Below are 20,858 nucleotides of genomic sequence, written 5' to 3' on the forward strand. Positions count from 1 at the left end.
TGTGTGGAAGTCCGGGTGGAGGGGAGGGTTAGGGAGGGTTAGGGAGGTTGGGAAGTTTGGGGTGGGTTGAGGAGGGGGGGGGAAAGGGGTGAAAATGTAATTGTAAAACTTTTGCAATAAAAAAAAAAAAGAAAATTATGGAATGTGCTGAAATGAGCAAATTGACATTTGAGATTAGAGAACAAGAAGATAAACAATATTATAAGATATGGGATTTATTTTATCAATGGCTAGATAATAAAACATGGAAATGAAATAGAGATGAGACCATTATAACATAATAATGGTAGAAATATACAAAATATAATACAAAGTTGTATGGCTATTGTTAACCTAGGATGAAGAAATGAATGTTATAATATAAATATTTGAAAATAATTTTTATGAAAAAAAGGGGAAAGCCATAGTTAAATGATTAATGAGGATTATATCACAAAGATACTTATTAGACTGGTAATATGAGAAATTAGATAATTAGTAAGTAATGAATATGGTGAGGAAGCGTAAAAGACTTGTAACCGACCGACACACTGTTTGCAATTGTATGGATGATGAATTTATGTTTTATGTTTTGTTTTAAAAAATAAAAAAATTCTTAAAAAAAAAAGAAGTAAAAAGGCAATAGAGTTTTGCTATGCACAGAATCATGTGGAAATACTAGCATTTTTTGAACAAAACATGGAAGAAGAGAAAAGGATTTGCATTTGTCGCGGTGGCACAGTGGTTAGAGTGCAGTACTGCAGGCTACTTCTGCTGATCACCAGCGGCCAGCAGTTTGGCAGGTTGAATCTTACCAGGCTCAAGGTTGACTCAGACTTCCATCCTTCTGAGATGGATAAAATGAGGATCCAGATTGTTGGGAGCAATATGCTGACTCTGTAAACTGCTTAGAGAGGGCTGTAAAGCACTGTGAAGAGGTATATAAATCTAAGTGCTATTGCTATTGCATTTAGGCCTGCATCGAAGAGGAGATGGAAAGGCATTCAAGTGCTGGCTAATATACAAGCACTGATTGACAGTTCTTTATGCACTGTTACTGACCAAGAAGTGCAAGTGCTCATTGATCAGCAGTTCTTTGTGAACTTTGAATTGAAAACATATTGTATGCTTAAAACATCTTAATATCCAAATAAATCTAAAAATAGTCATGGATCAAAAAAAGCTTGGCTCTACCTCAGGTATATTTTAAATTGGATTCACTGTGGTTTGGAGATGGAAAAGTTAGCGGTCTGGAAGAGTTGTAGCTATCTTTGAAAGAAATTAATCACAGCCATCCTTGTGGAAGAATAATTGATCCAAATGTATCATTTTGTGGTATCCTTCCCTAGCATTTTGAGGGTTGCCATGCCACATTCTGGGTACTGAAAGCAAAATAAGAACATTTTGCACTGTGTGAAACAAGAGTAGCAAATACATCATGCAATGGTTTTGCTACTTTATTTATTGTTTTGATTATGACATCTCACCAAAGAAAGTCTAGGAATGAAAAACTCAGCAAATCGATAGATGCACATTCCCCTTTCTCTTAAGTACAGTCAGCACAATATTATCATAGAGATGATACAAAGCTCTAGTATCCATCTGAAATCTTTATGACAGGCAATATCTAAGCCATAAAACAGTTGCAAGCTCTGTTTTCCATTTCCTCCTTTATGGAGTTGTAAATTAAACTTGCTAGCTGACTATAGTGTTGACTAAAAAAAACCCTGTTCTAAGTTCTTGAATATGATACTAGAATGTACAATACATTTATTATGAGGTTGGTCAGAGTTCCTTCCCAGTGTAATGCTTCTCTTTCAACCCAATATTCTATCCTCTCTCCCTATGCTTGCTTTGTAAGCTGGTTTCTTTTGGAATTAATGATTTTTAATTTCACAGTATTTTTCTAACTGAAAAGGTTGACAGGATGGTGTTTCTCTGCTGCTATGATGAAAGAGGGAGGACCAAAAGGAGGTTATTCAGTAAGTGCCAAAGTACTTAGCATGCCTGTAGAATAATGATGCCACATGCCTGCGAGCTGAGCCTGCTTTTGCCTACAGTTTCTCATTGGCTCTTTGTGGAGCCATTCGTTGATGCAGACTCCAAACTGAACAAACTGTGCTCACTTTTTTGGTAAGAGCAAAGGTTCAATCAAAAGATTCCCATAGAAGAAAGAGAAGGCTGCAGATGGGTTGGCAAAGGAGGTAGTCTTAAAAATTTTCAGCTCTGGAAAAAAGAAAGTTGGAAATGGAGTTGAAATCTGGCAGATAATATAGATTTAGATAATACATAAAGATGGATGGTTGGTTTCAATCCAGAAACAGGCTAGTGATCCTTACAAGGATTAGGCAATATTTGCACTGATCAAAGCTCATTAGCTTTTTCAGGAAGAGGAAAAGGTTGAAAAATGAGAAAAGAAATGAATTCTAAAGTTATAATTCTCAAGTGATCATCAGCTGGATCAAAGCCAATTGCCATTAATATTGTAAATTCTTTCTGAACCTAGAATTAAGAGTAGGCAGGGACAGAATTGAAATTAATAAATGTTAAGCTTGTATCATTACTTGTACGCGCACACACACACACACATATATACATATAGGTTTAAAGTTGAATAGAGGTGAGAGTTAGAATTCAGAAAAAATATTTTTATTTACACTTGCAAATGTACTTGTAAAGCAAGTAATTTAAGTGAGTTATTAAATTAAGCGAATAATTTCATGTAAGAAAGCAAACTGCTTTTGCTTATCAGTAGTTGGAATAAAAGGGGAGAAAACCTGGAATGCTGTTTCACACTGCCTCCTTAAGACAAAAGCTTTGGAGCCTTAGACCTATCCTGTGACAGCCTACCTTCATAAGGACATGTTTTTATTATTTTAATCTATTTATTTCAGTAGATAAGTTTTCCAAGATCTCAGGCAGAGGTTGATTTTGATAAGACTGAAATATTTTTTTAGGTAGAAATGCTAGCATTTCCCTCCAGATTCCTCTAAATGCAAAGAATATACCATAATACTAAGCTATGACTCTTCCTCTACTGTACTGAGGGAGAAAGCAGAGGACCAGCGTTGCACCAATGAAATATTCAACTAATGCTTGGTCTTACCTGTTACAAAGTGGGTGACTGCAGCATCGCTCTCATTAGCACCACGGACAGCAGAGATAGAGACTTCATATTGGGAGCCAGGTCGTAAAGCTTGCATGGAATACTGCCTCAGTGGAGGCTGCAAGCGGAAAGTGGACTTTCCCCCTTCTTCATTCTCTAGGCCATATTTCAGTAGAATATAGTCCACTTTAGCCCGGGGTGGAGACCATTCAACAAAGGCCACAGTGTCAGAGACATCACGAACCAAAATCTGGGTTGGCCCATCAATTACTGGAGACAGTAAGTACGTGAACAAATAGAAAAGAAGAAATTAATTTCTTTGATCAAAGGGACAAAATAATGTACATTTATGGCTGAGTGGGAATCCCTTATAAACATTTTGCATGAAACAGAAAAGTGCATTTATAATTTGTGGTTTTGATGATTAGAAAGAAAAGATAACAGAAAAGCTATTACCAATAGCTGTTTGTGGTAATCATAGAGTAAGAGATAATTTTGTAATTGTACTTATACATGCCTCAAAGGAAATCAGAAGTTTCTTCTATTTTTATCTTTTTTATTCTCTCTCTCTCTCTCTCTCTCTCTCTCTCTCTCTCTTCACTTTTGCTTTTTGCTTTCTTTCTTTCCTACTTCTGTTGTTTATTAATATGTATTAGTTTTAAAAACTATATATATATATATATCAATCAATTTTCTTACTTCTTCGTAGGGTTTATGTGTGTTTTTCTTCTAGCCAGGTTTTCCCTACAAAAAAACCTTGGCTACGTAGGGAAAACCTGGCTAGAAGAAAAACATATATATATATATATATATATATATATATATATATATATATATATATATATATATAAAATTTTATATTAAATATATACATTATAGTTGAAATAAGGGGTTTTGAATATTAGAAGAAGCAATCTATATTCATTGACAAGTTTATTTCCAGAGGAACCTCACTAGGGTAAAAAGAAAAAAAAAAGAGCAGTGACAATTTTGTATATCTTTACTTTTGTGTTTAAATGGTTCAGAGAATGTATATTCAGATAAATTTATTTTATTTTTATTTTTATTTAGATTTTTATTCAAAAATCTTCATGGGAAAAGAAAACTGCATTTAAAGTAAGTAAGGAAATAGATTGGATTGATGCTGACTGACATATCCTTACCCAAAGTCTGCATATATTCACTGTAGTGTTTTACAATGTATAAATGCAGAAGTAAATTATTGCTGAGAACTTCAGCTTTTTATTAGCAAAGGAACTTACTTGAAAACTAAGGACTTTTAGGTGTGGTTGGTGATCCTAAATTTTGTATATGAAACAGAAGGAAAAAAAATGGTCAAAGGTGCCAAGAAATATTAGAACCAGGAAGGTAAAGACATGGAAGTTAAGAAAGAATTCCGTGTGAAATGGTTACAGTCCTCTAATAGGTACAAAGGATTAAAAAAAAAAACTCTGTGTAGATTGAGGTTGAGGCAAATGGCACCAACTATTTGTATCCATTAGAACCATACTTAGAATTTCACATACAATAAGGAGGCCAACTTATATATAGTTTGGTCTAGTGGTTAAGGCACCAGGCTAGAAATCAGGAGACCATGAGTTCAAATCCTGCCTTAGTTATGAAAAACAACTGAGTGACTTTGGGCCAGTCATTCTCTCTCACCCAATCCACCTTGCAGGATTGTTGTTGTAGGGCAGGGGTGTCAAACTGGTGGCCTGTGGGCCAGATGTGTCATGTACAGGCCCCGCCCACCCTAGCTCTGCGAATGGAAAAAACATCACAAAACTTCATGTGATGGCAATGCGACGCGGTAAATTTGATACCCATTGTTTTAGATAAAGTAGGAGGAGGAAGATTTATTAGATATGTTCAATGCCTTGAGTTGTTTGTAAAAATAATAAATAAATAAAAATAAATAACTTAGATTCATTCCACTGAATGTTTTTATTTCCCTCTAATAATTTTTCATTGAGAATATAGAGACATAGCAGAATTACTCATACCAGTGAATGAATTACTGGTTTCGGATTAGAATCTTTTCAAGCTGGAGATACAATTTGAACTCTACATGAGAAGCTGTGAATTTCATTGTAATCCTTACTACTCTAACACTAAAGACACTGAAGTGTCAATATGAGATATTCCTCTAAAAAAATAGGTTCTATGAGTCTTTTTTCACTCAAGTTGTACAGTATTCCTGGAAGGTTCTGTCAATTCCTGCTGACATGTTGCTGGCCTTGTCTTGACACCAAGCATACTTTAAGCTCCTTTATTCTTACTCATACTGCAAAACATAAGTCAGGGTCAAAACCCAAAGGAAAATAAAGAGAATGAAACCAATGATTACTCTAGCAGCTCTTCTATCATCACAGCAAGGTATGGCTTTGCTTATGGACCATTAGGCAGAAAAGTCTCTTAAACCAGTTGAAATGGATAATTGCTTCACGTGGCCTATAGATGTCATTGGTAAGCTACATCCCGTAAGCAGTTCTCAAACACTGCTATATCTGTAAAGGGGGAAAAATGTTTGTGTGCAATAAATGTCTGTATGTACTTGCTGACATGATGAAAGGATAAGTAAGGTGTCCATCAGGATTGCGAATTAATATTTAGCATGTTCTCTTTTCTTTAAAGGAAGACCTCCTTGTGCTATGCAATAGCTGGCATACATATTTTTGCACGGATCAAAAGCTCATTAACTCTTTATAATTAGCTTTGTTGATGCATCCTGTGTTGAAGCTATTTGCATGGTTTTCTTCCCCCACTCCCCAAAATAGATTTTGCTAAGTGCAGATATGTAAAAAAGATGACAAGAAACATTTCTAGACAAATGAAATCCTTGCTTCCTAGGTGAGAACTTGTTTAACCTTATTGTCGATCTATCCATTCCAGCAAAACGGTTCCAACAATGCTCATACAGGTGTTTCTCGTGTCCCACAAATAGAGCATGAAGGAAAAAGCAAAAGTCTCTTCTATCACTGCATTTATTATTTAGAAGTATATTATTCCTAAACACGATGATTCTTCTTGAAGCAAATTACTTTTTAAATAGTCTTTTCCCATCAGGAAAGAAGGCTGATATTAATTCACAAGCTTACATAAAAAAGTCAGTTAGGGTTACTTACAGGTTGAAACACTGGCTGAAGTGGGTGAACTTCGGGCTTGTTCCTTGAGAGCTACAACATTGACTGTGTACTCTTCACCTGGTTTCAGGCCGGTCTGATTGAAGGTTGTCATACTACTGGGAAGTTGAGCAATCACGCCCCCTTCATTGTCCTATAGACATTAAAAAAACTGATTCAAAGTTAAATAAACTTTGAATTGTCTCCTTGGGCATTACTGAATATCATGTTGCTGTGCCCTAAAATTTACTTCCCTTCTCTGCAAAGAAAGAGAAACATCCATACCCCAGCAAATTGGGAGTATAGTGAATTTACTGTATGAAAATTTTTTTGTAGCATGAAGGGGCAGTCTGTAGCAGTATAGATTCTAATAATATATGGCATGTACAACCTTCCAGTGTTCTTACCCCACTTTTTAAAACACTAAAGAGCATATATGATCCCTATGAATAAATCTAAAAAGTGGATAAATATGTATAGGAATTTGTAAACTTTTGCTAATAAATAAAAGTATGGTAAGAATGGATTTTCTTTCAATTTTGAGGGGGAAAAATAATTGTCTCAATTTTAATAAATCATAAAGTGAGTATTTACTTAGAGTTGGACTGTTCTGACCAGTTCTGGATAACCGATAGCGGAAATTTTGAGTAGTTCAGAGAACCGTAATAAAAATCCTGAGTGGCCCTGCCCGCATCTATTCTCTGCCTCCGAAGTCCCAGCTGATCAGGAGGAAATGGGGATTTTACAGTAACACACACACATATATATATGCAGGATGGAGGAATATACAGAATATACAGTAGAAACTGTAAGGAAGCCTGTGTATGTGTGAAAAAGAAAGGAAAAAAGAGAGGGAAGGAGAAATAGAAGATTGAGAAAATGAATAATCTATTGTGTGACTAAGAAATCTTTTGTTGATATTTTGTTTGTGTTTGAGAATGCATTACTATCCCTGAGATTGATGGATGAATTGTTGAGCTTGTAGGTATGTTTATGCTATTGTAAATGAAATATGTATGTGGCTGAACTTTCAGTATTTCCTGCAGCATGCTTATATGTTCAATGTTTTCCTGCCTCCACTAACATTTAAAAATAGGTAATCTTTTTAAAACATACAAAAGTGATTGTTAGTATATTCCAATCCCCCATAAACTGAGATTTACATGAATAATTTTATTAGTTTGGTTATCCAGACTTAATACTTAAATTGCGAAGACTGTTACAGAAGTAGGTACTAAAACAATTTCTATAAATTACCTTGAATCCATGAAACAGAGTGAAGGCAGGAGAACATTGTTACCAAATAACTTTTATTAGTCATTTTAAATATGATTTCATTAAAATAATATAGCAAACTATTAAAGAAATAAAAGTAGCACCTGCTCTGTAAGTTCCAGCACACTAGTGACTGGTGAGCTGCAGGTTCAGTCCTTTCATAAAATATTTGTGTGAAAAATTCCTTGTGTGTCTAATCATACTTGGGCACTTAAAGTATTCAGTTCAAAATATATTATTCATGTATGAATGACAATGTAGTGGTATAAAATAATTGTACATAATGATACGTATAGTTCTGTCTTTGCAAATATATTATGAATTAGAAAACAAAGTAATTCTGACTTTCACTATACTACACATGCAATGATGTAATGATCAAAAAAGCTGATGCCTTTTTCACAGAGCAGGGGGTTTATATCTACGGTCAGCAGCAAACTACAACCAGAACATCAATCCTGTGATCTTCACTCTATAGTGTGACATCAGCAAAAGGTGGCCTGCTTTATGCATGTCAGCTTCTTCCACTACTTGCTGATTTCTATTTCTTCTGCCTTTGGTTGATTTGCAAAAAACTGACTTTGACTCACTCTCTCCTAACTTTTTCAGCCAAGAATTTCAACTCAGACGCTACTGCCTATCTCTTTAAGCCTTTAAGTGGTCCAGGGAAGGGTGTATAACAAAGCAATATCTCATGTGGTCATGTGAAGAAGGACAAAGAGAAAGAAAAAGTGAGTTGGATACAGGATCCAAGCAGAGGAAAAGTCACATAAGCTAGATAAAATCCATTCTAGGGAGATGCTCTACTGCAGGGGTGTCAAACTCGCATCATCACAGTGGCGTCACGTGACGTATCGGGACTTTTTCCTCCTTCGCTAAACCAGGCCGGGGGGGGGGGGGCAGCATGTGACGCATTCAGGCCACAGGCCACGAGTTTAACACCCCTGATCTACTGTGTTAATCTTGTCCAAAGACAGAACCAAAGCTAGCTCTATTGAGGATAATTCTAGAAAGAAGGATATATTAACAAACAACCAAGTCAAATTTCTGCTTTAATCCAGGAATGTGTGACTAAATTGATAATCCAGACATCAGTGGAAAAGGTATATATTTGGGTAAATATATCAATAAAGGGAAGTTCCAAGATGATAATCAAGAAAATCCCAGTGACACTAAGAACTCCAAGATCAAACAGTGTTACTTCCAATTTACATTATTAAGAGCCACTACTCTATGAAACTTTCTGTTGCAATTTTATTCCTTATCTTGCTCTTTACAAGGCATCTTCAATTTGATGGTTTAGTGTCCCTCAGTCTCTTTTCCCAAGCGACTTGCCTATACTGGACAATGAAGAATTAACCCTTATAGCTCTTGTATGCAGATTCAGCAGATTTCTCTTTTCCAATTTCTCTTTCAAGCAGATGTTTTCCCCTCAATCAGAAACTTAACTCTAAATTCTACCGTTGGAACCATTAAAGGTGGGAATCCAATTTCCCAGGTGTTTTGGATGTTACTTTGGCAAAAACATCCTTATGGTCATGAACAGATTGTAATTAGGTAAGACATATCTCTAATGATTTTCAACATCGCATTGTAATTGGTTTATTCTCCTTAATGATAGGCTATCCCTGAGCAATATCCCATCATGCATGCAGGCGGAGAAAAGCATGAAGGCATCAACCACCCAAACTGAAGTTGGGAAAAACTCTCATTTCTACCAGTTCTACCATTTCTACCAGTTCAATAACATTTTCTCTGATAGGGATCATGGCCTCTCTATCACTTTCTAATCTGTACTCTAAGCCTTCTAAATGCCCCTTTGAACCTGTGTTCAATCTTAGATGTTACTGCTGAACCTTGAAAGCTTTAACTATTTCAGTGTCAACTGAATGTAAGTTGAATAAGGTTGCTCCTTTCCTGCTAATGTATGCCCACCCTCAATAAATTGCATATTAAAATTAAAGTTTCTCCTGGGTCTTTGTTCACTTTTTTATTTTTTTGTCTTCCCTCTAGTGCTGCACACATACTGTACATGTTCCCCCAGCCTATGTACCAAAGATACCATAACTTGAAATTTCTCCACATGTTTTGATAACAACTACTTCTGTTAAAAGGATATCTCCAAAGGCAAGACAGCTACCTTGGGGATGAAGCTGATCTCCCAGCCATCAAAGGAGAAGGAGAAGGGTTCCCATTCCATCTCAACAGTGGTCTCTGTAATAGTTTTGAACTGCAGTCCTCGTGGAGTAGAGAGTTCTGAAATACAGAGATGCAGATAGAGATGGGGAATACAATCTTTCTTTAGTTCAGGTTTACATCCTCACTACATACTCAAATGCCTATTTTCCATTGTCCAAAGTACATAACTGGGAGACACCCTGCTTCAACAAAACAATTAGAACACTTATACTATGTACTCATAACTCCAGAGAGGGAATGGTGAAAATAAGACAAAGAAAAGTATATCTCTACTTCTTGAAAGAACTCTCTACTAATTGAGAGAATCCAAGTTATTGAAAATGGAACAGTTTTGTGAACAGAAGGGAGATTTTCCCCTGGGGTAACACTTCAGCATGAAGCAAGGATATTTGCAGAAGATTAATTATGTCCACAATGATATCCCGAACAAGCTCTATGGGTCAGTAATGCACTAATGCAAAAGTTGGTTGCATAATCAAGATAATGAAGACGAAAGAGGCTAACTGATCTCCATATGTTTCTTTCCAAGCTATGCTTGTTTCTTCAGTAGTAGCAGGTTTTCATGAATGCACAAGGAGCCTGGCTTTCCTAATGACAAATTCATTTGGCAGAGTGCCACAGCCCTTCCTGACTGAAAGCTCAGAATATTCATAATTGTCAGCTCAAAGCTGCAATTGCCTGTAATTCATACTTCTAAATTTTCAGTTGTATCTTTATGATATCATAGCCAGAAAGTGTTAATCTATCTGTAGGAATGGAAGCTATTTGGTTTTAATCAAGTGAATTGAATAGATGTCAGTTGAGATATTTTTCTCTTGCCTATCGTCGTTTTAATACAAGAAACTCAGCGAGAAAAACATATTGGAAAGGCTTTATGAATGCTGCAGGCAGCACCAATAAAACTGTGTCTATGTGTATGTGTACTTCCCTTGTGGTTCACCTACTGAAAGATGAATTTCATTATGATATCTAAGATCAATTGATTTACAATTACCTTAAATCATCTCTCTTTCCTTACAATGGCATAATTTTAAAACATATGTAAGCTAAGGGTTGCCAATTTTTTAATCACCCCACAAACCATATCCTTAGCAGTTGCTTGATGTGTTGACAGCAAAGGTGACTGAGCTTATTTCTGTGATATGAAAATTTCAATACCTCTAATTCAAGCTGCTACCATACTCATACAAGCAGGCCAGGTTACCCTCCCTCCCTTAACCTTAATGGACTTGAATTCCCAAGCACTGCTGTAACCCAAAATTTGTGAGCAGATATGATCTGAGATGAAACAGACCTAATTATGCAAGGATGCTAATGTTGTTTCCAATAGATTTCCAACATCTGATTGACTTTTTAAATTACTAACTCAGTATTTCTGGGGGATGAAAAGATTGTAATGGGACTTGGATTTCAATGATTTTGAAAATCACATGAATATCGGTATTGGCTCTCAGAGTTGAAACTTTTCAGTTAATCCTGATAAATAGAACCTTGAAAGTGTGCCATATCTGATTTGTGTTTTATAATGTGATGCCTCTCTGCTAAGATTCAGATTGGTTTGATAATATTATTTGCCTTTCTCAGCTCTCCTTTTTGGATATCAGTCCTCTATCAACTAATTTTTCTTTCAAACAGAGCAATTCATTGCTTGCACAGAATTCTACTGTTTTGTCTTCATGAAGCTCAGAGGTCAAAAGAAGCCAACCACCTATTCATACACCTATAATGAGGTTTTCTGCATAGTTAATTCCTGGAGATATTAAGTCCATACCAGTGGTGGGATTCAAATAATTTAACAACTGGTTGTCTGCCCTAATGATTTCTTCCAACAACCAGTTCACCAAACTGGTCAGAAAGTTAACAACCAGTTCTCCCAAAGTGGTGCGAACTGGCTGAATCCCACCACTGCTCCATACCCTTCCCAAGGTAGCTAGCCATATAAGAGTTGTGGCATATTCTGTTGGGTGTTGCTTCCTTTGATTCACACTGCCTGCTGTGGGATACCCTGGAAGTCATACCTGTTGCTGCAGGTAGAAAAAAACCCAAGTTTATTATAAATTGGGGAAGGATTCAATAGTGTAACATCACAGAATTGCAGTTTCTCAGTCTGTGATTGAGTCTGACTGATTCAGTCTGTGACCTGGCATTCTGAAGCTTATATTTGTTCCACATTCCTCCCCACCATCCCAAAGTGACTTTCTTATAGTCAAAGCAAGTATTGCAGTTCTGTGACATGAATTTATATTAGTTTGGCCTTAACTGGTTGATTGGAATCAGAGCATAATCTGTCCTGCAAACACTACACAGGAAAGTCAGCCTATAATTAGGGAGAGTGGCAGCTGTTTCAGCTAACAAATGTGAGGGTTAGGGAACAACATCAGCAGAAGACATGGAGGACAAAGCTATGTGCAGCAAGTAGCCTGGTCTGGTTTGGCCACCCTAAATTAGATTGCTGTTGTCAGCTGCAGAAAAGAGTAAAGCCTTGTTGCCATTGTCAGCTTGGTTGGGTTCTGTAAGCTACCGTTTATTGCCAGGCAGCAAAAATATCTCAATCAGTCCACTTTAATAGGTAGAGCATGACTGTTCCAAGCTTATACTGTCCAGGTTTCACTTGGATTTAAATAAATCATTTTGTGAGGATACATATAAATACTCAGCATGAGCAAGGACGCATGAATATTTTCTGGAACCAAAGAATTTGTGAAACCAATTTTTCCAGTATGTTAAGTGGACTCAGTCCTATCATACAACATATCTCTGACAGATTTTATGTGACCATCTCCCTGGTAAATATGTTATTCAACATATCTACCAAGCAATGTATAGCAAGGAACTGGGGCAAACAGTTGTGATAAGGGAAGAAAAACAAAATTCTGTTTGGAAATGTGATATAGAAATTTGGAAATCCCAGGGACCCAATAATCACTGAGATGATTGACTTTACTGGTGATTTTACCAAGTTCTTTTAATTTCTTTGGTATTCTTACAGATGTGTTTCCCAAATGAAATTTTTCCATATTGATTTAGTTAAGATATGTTGAAACTGACTTCAAATCACTAAATTTTATTATAATCTTCAGCTACACTTAATAAACCGAAAGGCCTAGAATGTGTTTCAGTCTCTCAAACAAAACAGAACAATTGCTCCTTTGCTACAGAGGAAGCAGGCTTTCTTAACAATAATTCTATAGGAGTTTATAATATCTGCAACCAATCACCTTCAAAAAGAGACTTTTTTGTGTTTTAATCTTCAACCTTTTTAAACCTATGAAAAGGGATGTCCTTAAAATCTCTTTTGAAAAACTTCTCTCAGTTGTGAAACCTGATATAGCAATTCAGGGTGCAGAATAAGTAGAGAATACTTACGGGTGGCTACCTTGACTCCAACAGGGGCACTGAGCACTTCACTGATAACAGCATAGATGCTGATGTTGTATGTCAGGCCTGGCTCTAACTCCTTCAGAGTGACAGTGCTCCAGTCACCTGGCACCCGCTGCTGGAGCTGCAGACCCCCTGGCACAGCTGGCTGGTAGGAAATGACATATTCAGTCACAGCCATCGGGCCATCCCATTCCAGGTCAATTGATTGGTCTCTGACTGCAGCCACTTGCAGACTCTCCGGAGGAGCAACTGGAGGTGGGGAGGAGAGAGAGAAGGAGACAATTTTCAAATGTGATTCACCAATCTCTTCAAACTACTCTTTGACATCTGTTTCCCTTTCGACCAACTCACTGAGATTCCGATACTGAGCACCTTACTTTGGGAGTATATTCTATTGAATTCAATGGAAAATGTTCCAAGTCAAATGGCACAATGGCAACATCATTTGTACATATTCCTACAATCAATACAGATTTGCTTTCATCTATACAGTATATTTAATGGAGCCACCATGATTCCTCTTCTCTGATGAAATCTCTTGATGTTATTGTCTTTGCAAGGACATTTTATTTTGTTAAATATTCACTTAGATCAGTGGTGAAATGTAAAATTTGTTACTACCAGTTCTGTGGGCGTGGCTTGGTGGTGGGGGGTAATATGTCTGAGTGGTCAACTTTTTTTTTTTACTTTTAAAACCATTTTTTCTACAACCTCTTTGGCAGAAGAGGTTGTAAAAAAATGCTTTTAAAAGCCTCTGACAATCCCAGCTGACTTGCCTGATCAGCAGAGGCTTTTTTTCCTTTTAGAAACATTTTTTCGATAACCTCTTCGGCTGAAGAGGTTGTAGAAAAAATGCTTTTAAAAGCCTCTGATGATCCCAGCTGAGCCGTGCAATCATCAGAGGCTTTTTTTTCCTTTTAAAAGCATTTTTTTTGGCTGAAGAGATTGTAGGAAAAATGCTTTTAAAAATAATAATAAAAAAAGCTTCTGATGATTATGCAGCTCAGCTGGGCATGGGGGGGGCAGGGATTTTTGCTACCGGTTCTCTGAACCTCCCACCGCCATCGCTACCGGATCGAGTAATCTGGTCTGAACCGGGAGCATTTCACCCCTGGCTTAGATGTTGTTTAAACAAATGTATTGCACAAAGTAGACTTAAGTCTTAGTTAAAGTTTAGTGTCAGTGTTGTGTTTGTATTTCCTCCTCATGGGGAGACCTTTCAGGTGGACCTTGGGAATTCCTATTTTTAATTCATAGCTTATATTGTATTATTGCCATAGTAATTTTTTCCAATAGACAATCCATTTAGGCCCAAATAAAAATCCCAGAAGTTATGCACAGTTTTCTTTTGGGGTGGCTTTGACTTTAACCAGCAATGCCATTCTCAACAACTCACTCTTTCCAGCATTCCACTTGTAATATGCATATGTGCAGTATTTTTACATGCATATTTTCTTTTACATAGTATAATATATAAACATTCCAGGATTTCCAAATATTACAGCTACATCAGTTTATGACTGTTTCGATCTCTTTCATTGTTTGTGGCACTTTGGAAACCGAGCTATGCTGCCTTTGCAGTCCTCGTTCCCATCTCTCAATTTGTTAAGGGTGCAAGGGAGCTTCATATGGTAAGATGTGCTTGCACACACAATTCCCCATTCAGATTCAGATACAAATAAAATGATAATAACTGATCTTTTAAAGCTATCTTTGGCAGCTATGAAGATTAGAAACATGCCTTTTTGAAGTGAGAGCTCAGAATTTTGGGAATCCAAATGTAAATGTGGGACAGTTGCTAAACCCCTAAGCTAAGGTCTGGTCATAAGTCTCTTTTTCAGTGCTATCATAATTTCAAACAGTTGCTAAATGAACGGTCATTAAGTGAAGACTACCAGTATAAAATATAGCATCACTAGAAGGAAGGATGATCTTTGGAATTAAGTAAGAAACTTTCTACTCATCGAGTATTCTTGTGTGTGAAAGTGCCAGTGCTAAGAGAGAGATCAGATAGCATATTGTGAAGGCTGTTTGGTAGGATATGGAATACAGTAAGTGGAATTGAAATTTCCACGTCTTTGTATTATTTAACTTGCCAGCTTATACATGAAGTGTGGTGAGGGTTTATTTTCAACTTAAACTGAACAGGTCAAATGCATGGCTGAGGCTGTAAAATTGATACATAAAAAAGCTTGCTAAGCCAAAAAGGCTTTGTCTCTATACAGTATTTAGGAGATATACAAATATATGTAAGTTCTCTTTATTCTAGAAATAATTTAGTACAATAAGGATTAACTTTAATAAGCAGAGGACATTTGAGAATATTAAGTTCCTGCATGTGCAGTCAGCTGTAAACAATAAGACAGAAGAGATTGCCTTTCATGATTCTACCTCACTGTGAAGGAAGAAAAATATTAACATGTCAGAGTCAATATAGAAACACACCCAAGCTTTTTAATTAGCCAGAGGAAATTACTTCTATCACATTAGCTGCTAAACACTTGACTGTGCTCTTTGTTTGATGATGGCATTGTTTAGTATATTCTTATTTCTCTTTGGGGTGAGACGCTGGGGACAATGAGGCAAATTTAGTTCATAAGAAAAAAAAAACCCATCTAGGGTAACTGACATCAATATGGATGTTGTTGTTAGTTGCAAAGTCATGTCCGACCCATGGTGACCCCATGGACAACTTTCCTTCAGGCCTTCCTGTCCTTTACCATCCCCTGGAGACCATTTAAGCTCACGCCGACTGCTTCAGTGACTCCATCCAGCCACCTCATTCTCTGCCGTCCCCTTCTTCTTTTGCCCTCAATCGTTCCCAGCATTAGGCTCTTCTCCAGTGAGTCCTTCCTTCTCCTTAAGTGGCCAAAGTATTTGAGTTTCATCTTCAGGATCTGGCCTTCTAAAGAGCAGTTAGGGTTGATCTCAGAACTGACTGGTTTGATCAGCTTGCAGTCCAAGGGACTCACAGGAGTCTTCTCCAGCACCATAATTCAAAGGCCTAAATTCTTTGACGCTCAGCCTTCTTATGGTCCAACTTTCACAGCCATACATTGCAGCTGGGAAAACCATAGCCTTGACTATACACACTTTTGTTGGTAGGGTGATGTCTCTGCTTTTTAGTATGCTGTCTAACTTTGCCATAGCTTTCCTCCCCAGGAGCAAGCGTCTTTTAATTTCTTGGCTGTAGTCCCCATATGTGGTGATCTTGGAGCCCAGGAAAATACAATCTGTCACTACCTCCATTTCTTCCCCATCTATTTGCCAGGAATTGGGGGACGAGATTTTCTGGAAGCCTTTGAAGCTCTTGCTGGCATCATCAGGCTGTGATATAGCACCACAGCCTTGGCTTCTGTTATTCCAACTGGAGTGGGTGAAATGAAAACATGGAGTGAAGTGATAGGAAGGAACTTTCCACTCTATTTCTTAAGTACTGTAGCAATCCTATGCCCATTTACTTAGTAGTAAAGTCTAGTAGTAAACTCAATGGAAACTGCTTAGACGTATCATTGTACTGTTAGCCACTACCTGTGTTCCAACAGTAACAATGGCTTTCTCAGTATTCTTTATATACAGGTAATAATTGGCTTGGAAACCAAACAGCTGTTGTGTTGTAGCAACCCAATTTGCAGAAATCAGGTTGTGAAGCTTTTTGTTACTGTATAATTTGTAGATGGCTGCATTACTGCCCTTAAAAGGAAGAAACCAGTAAATAATTCAAATGACTGAACTCCCACGTCCTTGCTTTCATGATACATCTAGCCTTGGGACCTCTGCAGCAAGCATGGATTGAGATGAATGGATTTAGCAGTCCACTCCGCCTAGTTGGTCCAAACTCTCCAGAATATTGGATGATAGAAAGGGGGACTCAGCTCATTTTGGCATGCTAATTTATGCATAAAAGGTGTATTTGTAAGAACACTTGTCTATCATGTGAGTGCCACAAGCACCTCAAATTTACATTGAACCATTCACTAAGAATATCAAGCCACTCATTGGAGGAATTCCCTTTGGGAACAACATATAACAAAATAATATATTTGAGTGAATGGGACCACTGTTCCTGCTGCTGTCAATAAGGGATAGGAGTTCTCCAGCCAGCCTATGTGAAAACAAAAGAGATGTCTCAAACATGGCATCTCACAAATGTAAGAGACTGTATAATTTGTGGGAATGACCAGGGACATGATCTTTAGATTCTTAGACCATGATTTAAATTACTTGTATGTAGAGCTTCTGGCAGATGATGGGCTATACTTCACAAGAATCAGGAAGAACATTTTTGGAAAACAAGTGGCTCAGCTTATCCAAAGGACTTTAAACTAAATCTGGAAGGGGAGGGAGACCAATCTTTGGGACCTAATCCCAAACATAAATCTGAAAACATTTTGTAGTGTAAAAGAAGAGGAACCCACATACAAAGGAGGAGACATAGGAAGCAAATGCAGGGCCATCAAGAAGGAATCAGATGCTTATACACTAACACTAACAGATCAAGGGGAACTTATCAAATTTGCGGATGATACCAAGTGGGAGGAATAGCTTCAAGATAGCCTCAAGATAGAGAAGGATCTTGACAGATTTAATCACTGGGTCCTATCCAACCAAGTGCAATGCACTGGTGAGAAAAGTAAAGTCTTGCACCTAGGCAAGAAAAATCAAAATGCACAGGTATAGAAGAGGAGATACATAGCTAAACAGTTGTGTCTGTGAAAGAGATCTAGAGGTCCTGATGGACCACCACTTAAAAATGAGTCAGCAGTCTGCTACAGCTGCCAAAAAGCCAATGTAGGCCTAGGCTGCATCAAGGATAGCAACAAGATCACAGGAAATACCTCTCTATACTGCACTATAGTACCTCTCTATACTGCACCATTGAGCCCACATTTGGAATACTTCTTCCAGTTCTGGTCACCACCATATAAAAATGATGCTGAGGCCCTAGAAAGTGTGCAGTGAAGAGCAACAAAGATGATAAGGTGGTTATAGGCTAAATCATATGATGAATAGTTAGGGGGACCAGGTATATCTAGTCTAAGAAAGAGAAGGTCTATGGGTGACATGATAGCTGTTTCCCAATACTTGAGAGGTTGTCACAAAGAACAGGAGGTCAACCCATTATCCAAAGCACCTGAGGGTATGGCAAGGAGTAATGGGTGAAAGATTATTAAAGAGAGTTACAACCTGATAGGAAAAATTATTCAGTGGAGCGGCTTCCCTTCAGAAATTGTGGGATATTTTCAAGAAAAGACTGGACTGTCATTTGTCTGGAATGATATAAGATCTTCTGCTTGAGAAGGTGGTTGGACTACAAGACCCTTCTAAGTCCCTTCCAATTCTGTTATTCTGTTATTTTCCTCTGCAAAAAGGAAAGAGGCAGACTTCTGGAAAACATTAGCAGGAAAGAGGCTGTTTCTGGTCATTGCCTCTTTTGCTTCACTCCCTTTGGACAATTCATTTAGTAAGATGAAATTGCCTTGAGTTAGGAGGGAGTGGTCTTTCACAAGACCTCTTCTCACCCTTATTAAGCTTACTATTTGAAATGAGAAATGTGAAACAGCACTTTTCTCCTTTTTTAAAAAAAATAGTCTTCTCCTTGAAGCAAAAGTAGAAAAGCACTTTGGATAAGAGCCCTCCTGCTCTTTTGAAAAGAGAGGGAGGGAGGGAGGGAGGGAGGGGGGAAGAGAGAGAGAGGGAGAGAGAAAGAGGCAGTGTATTACTTGAAGGCAGTGTATTTGATGAATGGCACAAATTACCCAACAAGCAAAGTGTTTAGTCCTGGGCTTGATGAGCTGCCTGAGCTTATCATACCAAATGCCATGAGGGTGATCATGCAACAGCTAAAACCTTTCTGTTACTGGAACATAAAAAACAAACTAGGGAAAACACATCCCAGATCTGAGTGGTCTTCTGAAACCAAAGAGTTTGCTACTTCCCATGGCATCTCTACAGGAAGCTAGAACATGTAAGACTCTTCTAAAAATGCCTGTTCAGTGTTGGTACCTCTGACCTGCTGAATAACCCTTGCTGATTATCAGAAATACAGGGACAAACAACAATGTTTCCAGATATTAGAAATGGATTTGATACTCTTAAAGGTTGGAATAAAAATCCTTTGTTCTTCTACAACTGTTCTAGAACATATATTTATGATTCATTTATTTATTACATGTCATACTATTGTAATCTACAGGGTTTCTTGGTGATTAACAATTAAAGAGAGATAATGATTATAATGTCCACAAAAACAAAACTAATTCAGTTAAATAAAAATTAAAAATGAAGCAACAACAATTAAAACAATAAACATCCTATTCTCCAGAAGGGCTCTGTTTTCATTAGTTTCTGGAAGATGTTCAAAAGACTGCAAGTCTAATTTCTAAAGGGAGTTATTCCACAGGACTGACTGAGGCCATAACTAAAAAAAAAATATATCTGTGTTTTACACCTCAATTGCCTCCTGAAAATGGGAAATAGCAATTTTTCCTGAGAAGAATGAATCAAAGAGATTAATTTTGAGAAAAGGTGGTTTGGCAAGTACCCGCATGTCCAGCCACGCAGGACTTTATGGATGAAAGCATTTTGGATTGTATCCAGAAATTCACTGGCAATTAATGCAAGTTTCACAGCTCATGGCAACAAGTGCCAGTTAGCAAGCAGGTTAACAAGCATTTTGCACCAGCTACGATATTCAAGTGGTCTTCAAAGACAGCTAGATGATCTTGAAGGTGAGATCCAGTGACCTGCTGCAAATATGATTAGAGATTGTGCTGGAAGTTCTGGGAATCATGGATCGCTGCTCTTTCCTCTGGTCACCTGCCAGCATCTCCTGAAGTCCTTGTTATTGTCATGGCTTGCCCTCTTTATTAGCATTTTGTTTCTGGCTTCCTTTCTTCCATCTCTCCATCCTCTGATTTCGCTAGCAACTTCTTTCCAGATTTTCAATAAAGTAGAGCAGAGAAGAGCAAAGCCATCAGCCCTCTGAGATAGCCCAGGTCAAGAAATAGATGCAATTTATACTAAACAAATTCATGATGGGATTATTGGGGTTACATGCTTCCTTCTATCTCTAGAGTATTGAACCCTTGCCAAAGTCTCTCCTTAATGGCTCATTTCTTCCTTCCACCACCTAATGGCACTTTCATACCTTGCACAAGGTCAGCTTGTTTTTTTTTTTTTTACTATTTTATGTAGAAAAATAGAAGGGTGTAATAATAGTATTTACATATTTTATTGACAGTATTTGAGAACAGCAGGGTCTGCACTATTTTATTGGGGGAAGAGTGGGCATATTTGCATAATTCTGCATTAGTATTTTTAAGGGACTGGTGAAGATTTGCCATGAGAAGCTGCGACCACATTTTACCTCACTGTAACATCCAGAATATATAATACAGGTCCTTGAACTGGCACTTTGTTGCTTATCTGTCAATTTTTTAGTATTTATCAGTTTCAATCTCCCATGAAATAAAAGTTATCTCAACAGCTAGCCTATTTCAATAAGACCTTTTTGTAAAAACATAGAATCTAAGGGTTAAAGAAATGTTGGCGATTATCTAATCCCTTTGTTCAATCATTAAGACATGTCTGATTCTTTGCGACCCCTACCCCATTTAGATAATGAGTAGGTAGTCCTACCCACTACCTAAATGAATCCTTGCCCCAAAGCTTTCCCATCTCAGTTAAACACTTCCAGCAAAAGAAAGTCTACCAGTTCCTAGGGCAGTCTGTCCTGTTCCATTGTTCACAGGGTCTTATTGTTGAATTTTTTCCTGATGACTTATTGAAATCTA

At 37.5% G+C, this 20,858-nt stretch overlaps 1 protein-coding gene across 1 annotated transcript in view; it reads right to left on the reverse strand.

The window, feature by feature from the left end:
• Nucleotides 1–20,858, reverse strand: part of TNR (tenascin R) — a 123,352-nt gene that overhangs the window by 88,489 nt on the left and 14,005 nt on the right. Inside the window, exons 3-6 of the mRNA XM_070939226.1 lie at nt 13,048–13,311; nt 9,623–9,738; nt 6,211–6,361; nt 3,086–3,355 (exon numbers count right to left, since the gene is read on the reverse strand). Of these exons, the coding sequence (XP_070795327.1) occupies nt 3,086–3,355; nt 6,211–6,361; nt 9,623–9,738; nt 13,048–13,311 (801 nt within the window). The remainder of the gene's footprint in view (nt 1–3,085; nt 3,356–6,210; nt 6,362–9,622; nt 9,739–13,047; nt 13,312–20,858) is intronic.

Source organism: Pituophis catenifer, unplaced genomic scaffold (genome assembly GCF_029215685.1).
Source record: "Pituophis catenifer annectens isolate HBS135680 unplaced genomic scaffold, rPitCat1.0.hap2 SCAF_3, whole genome shotgun sequence".
Classification (NCBI taxonomy): domain Eukaryota; kingdom Metazoa; phylum Chordata; class Lepidosauria; order Squamata; family Colubridae; genus Pituophis; species Pituophis catenifer.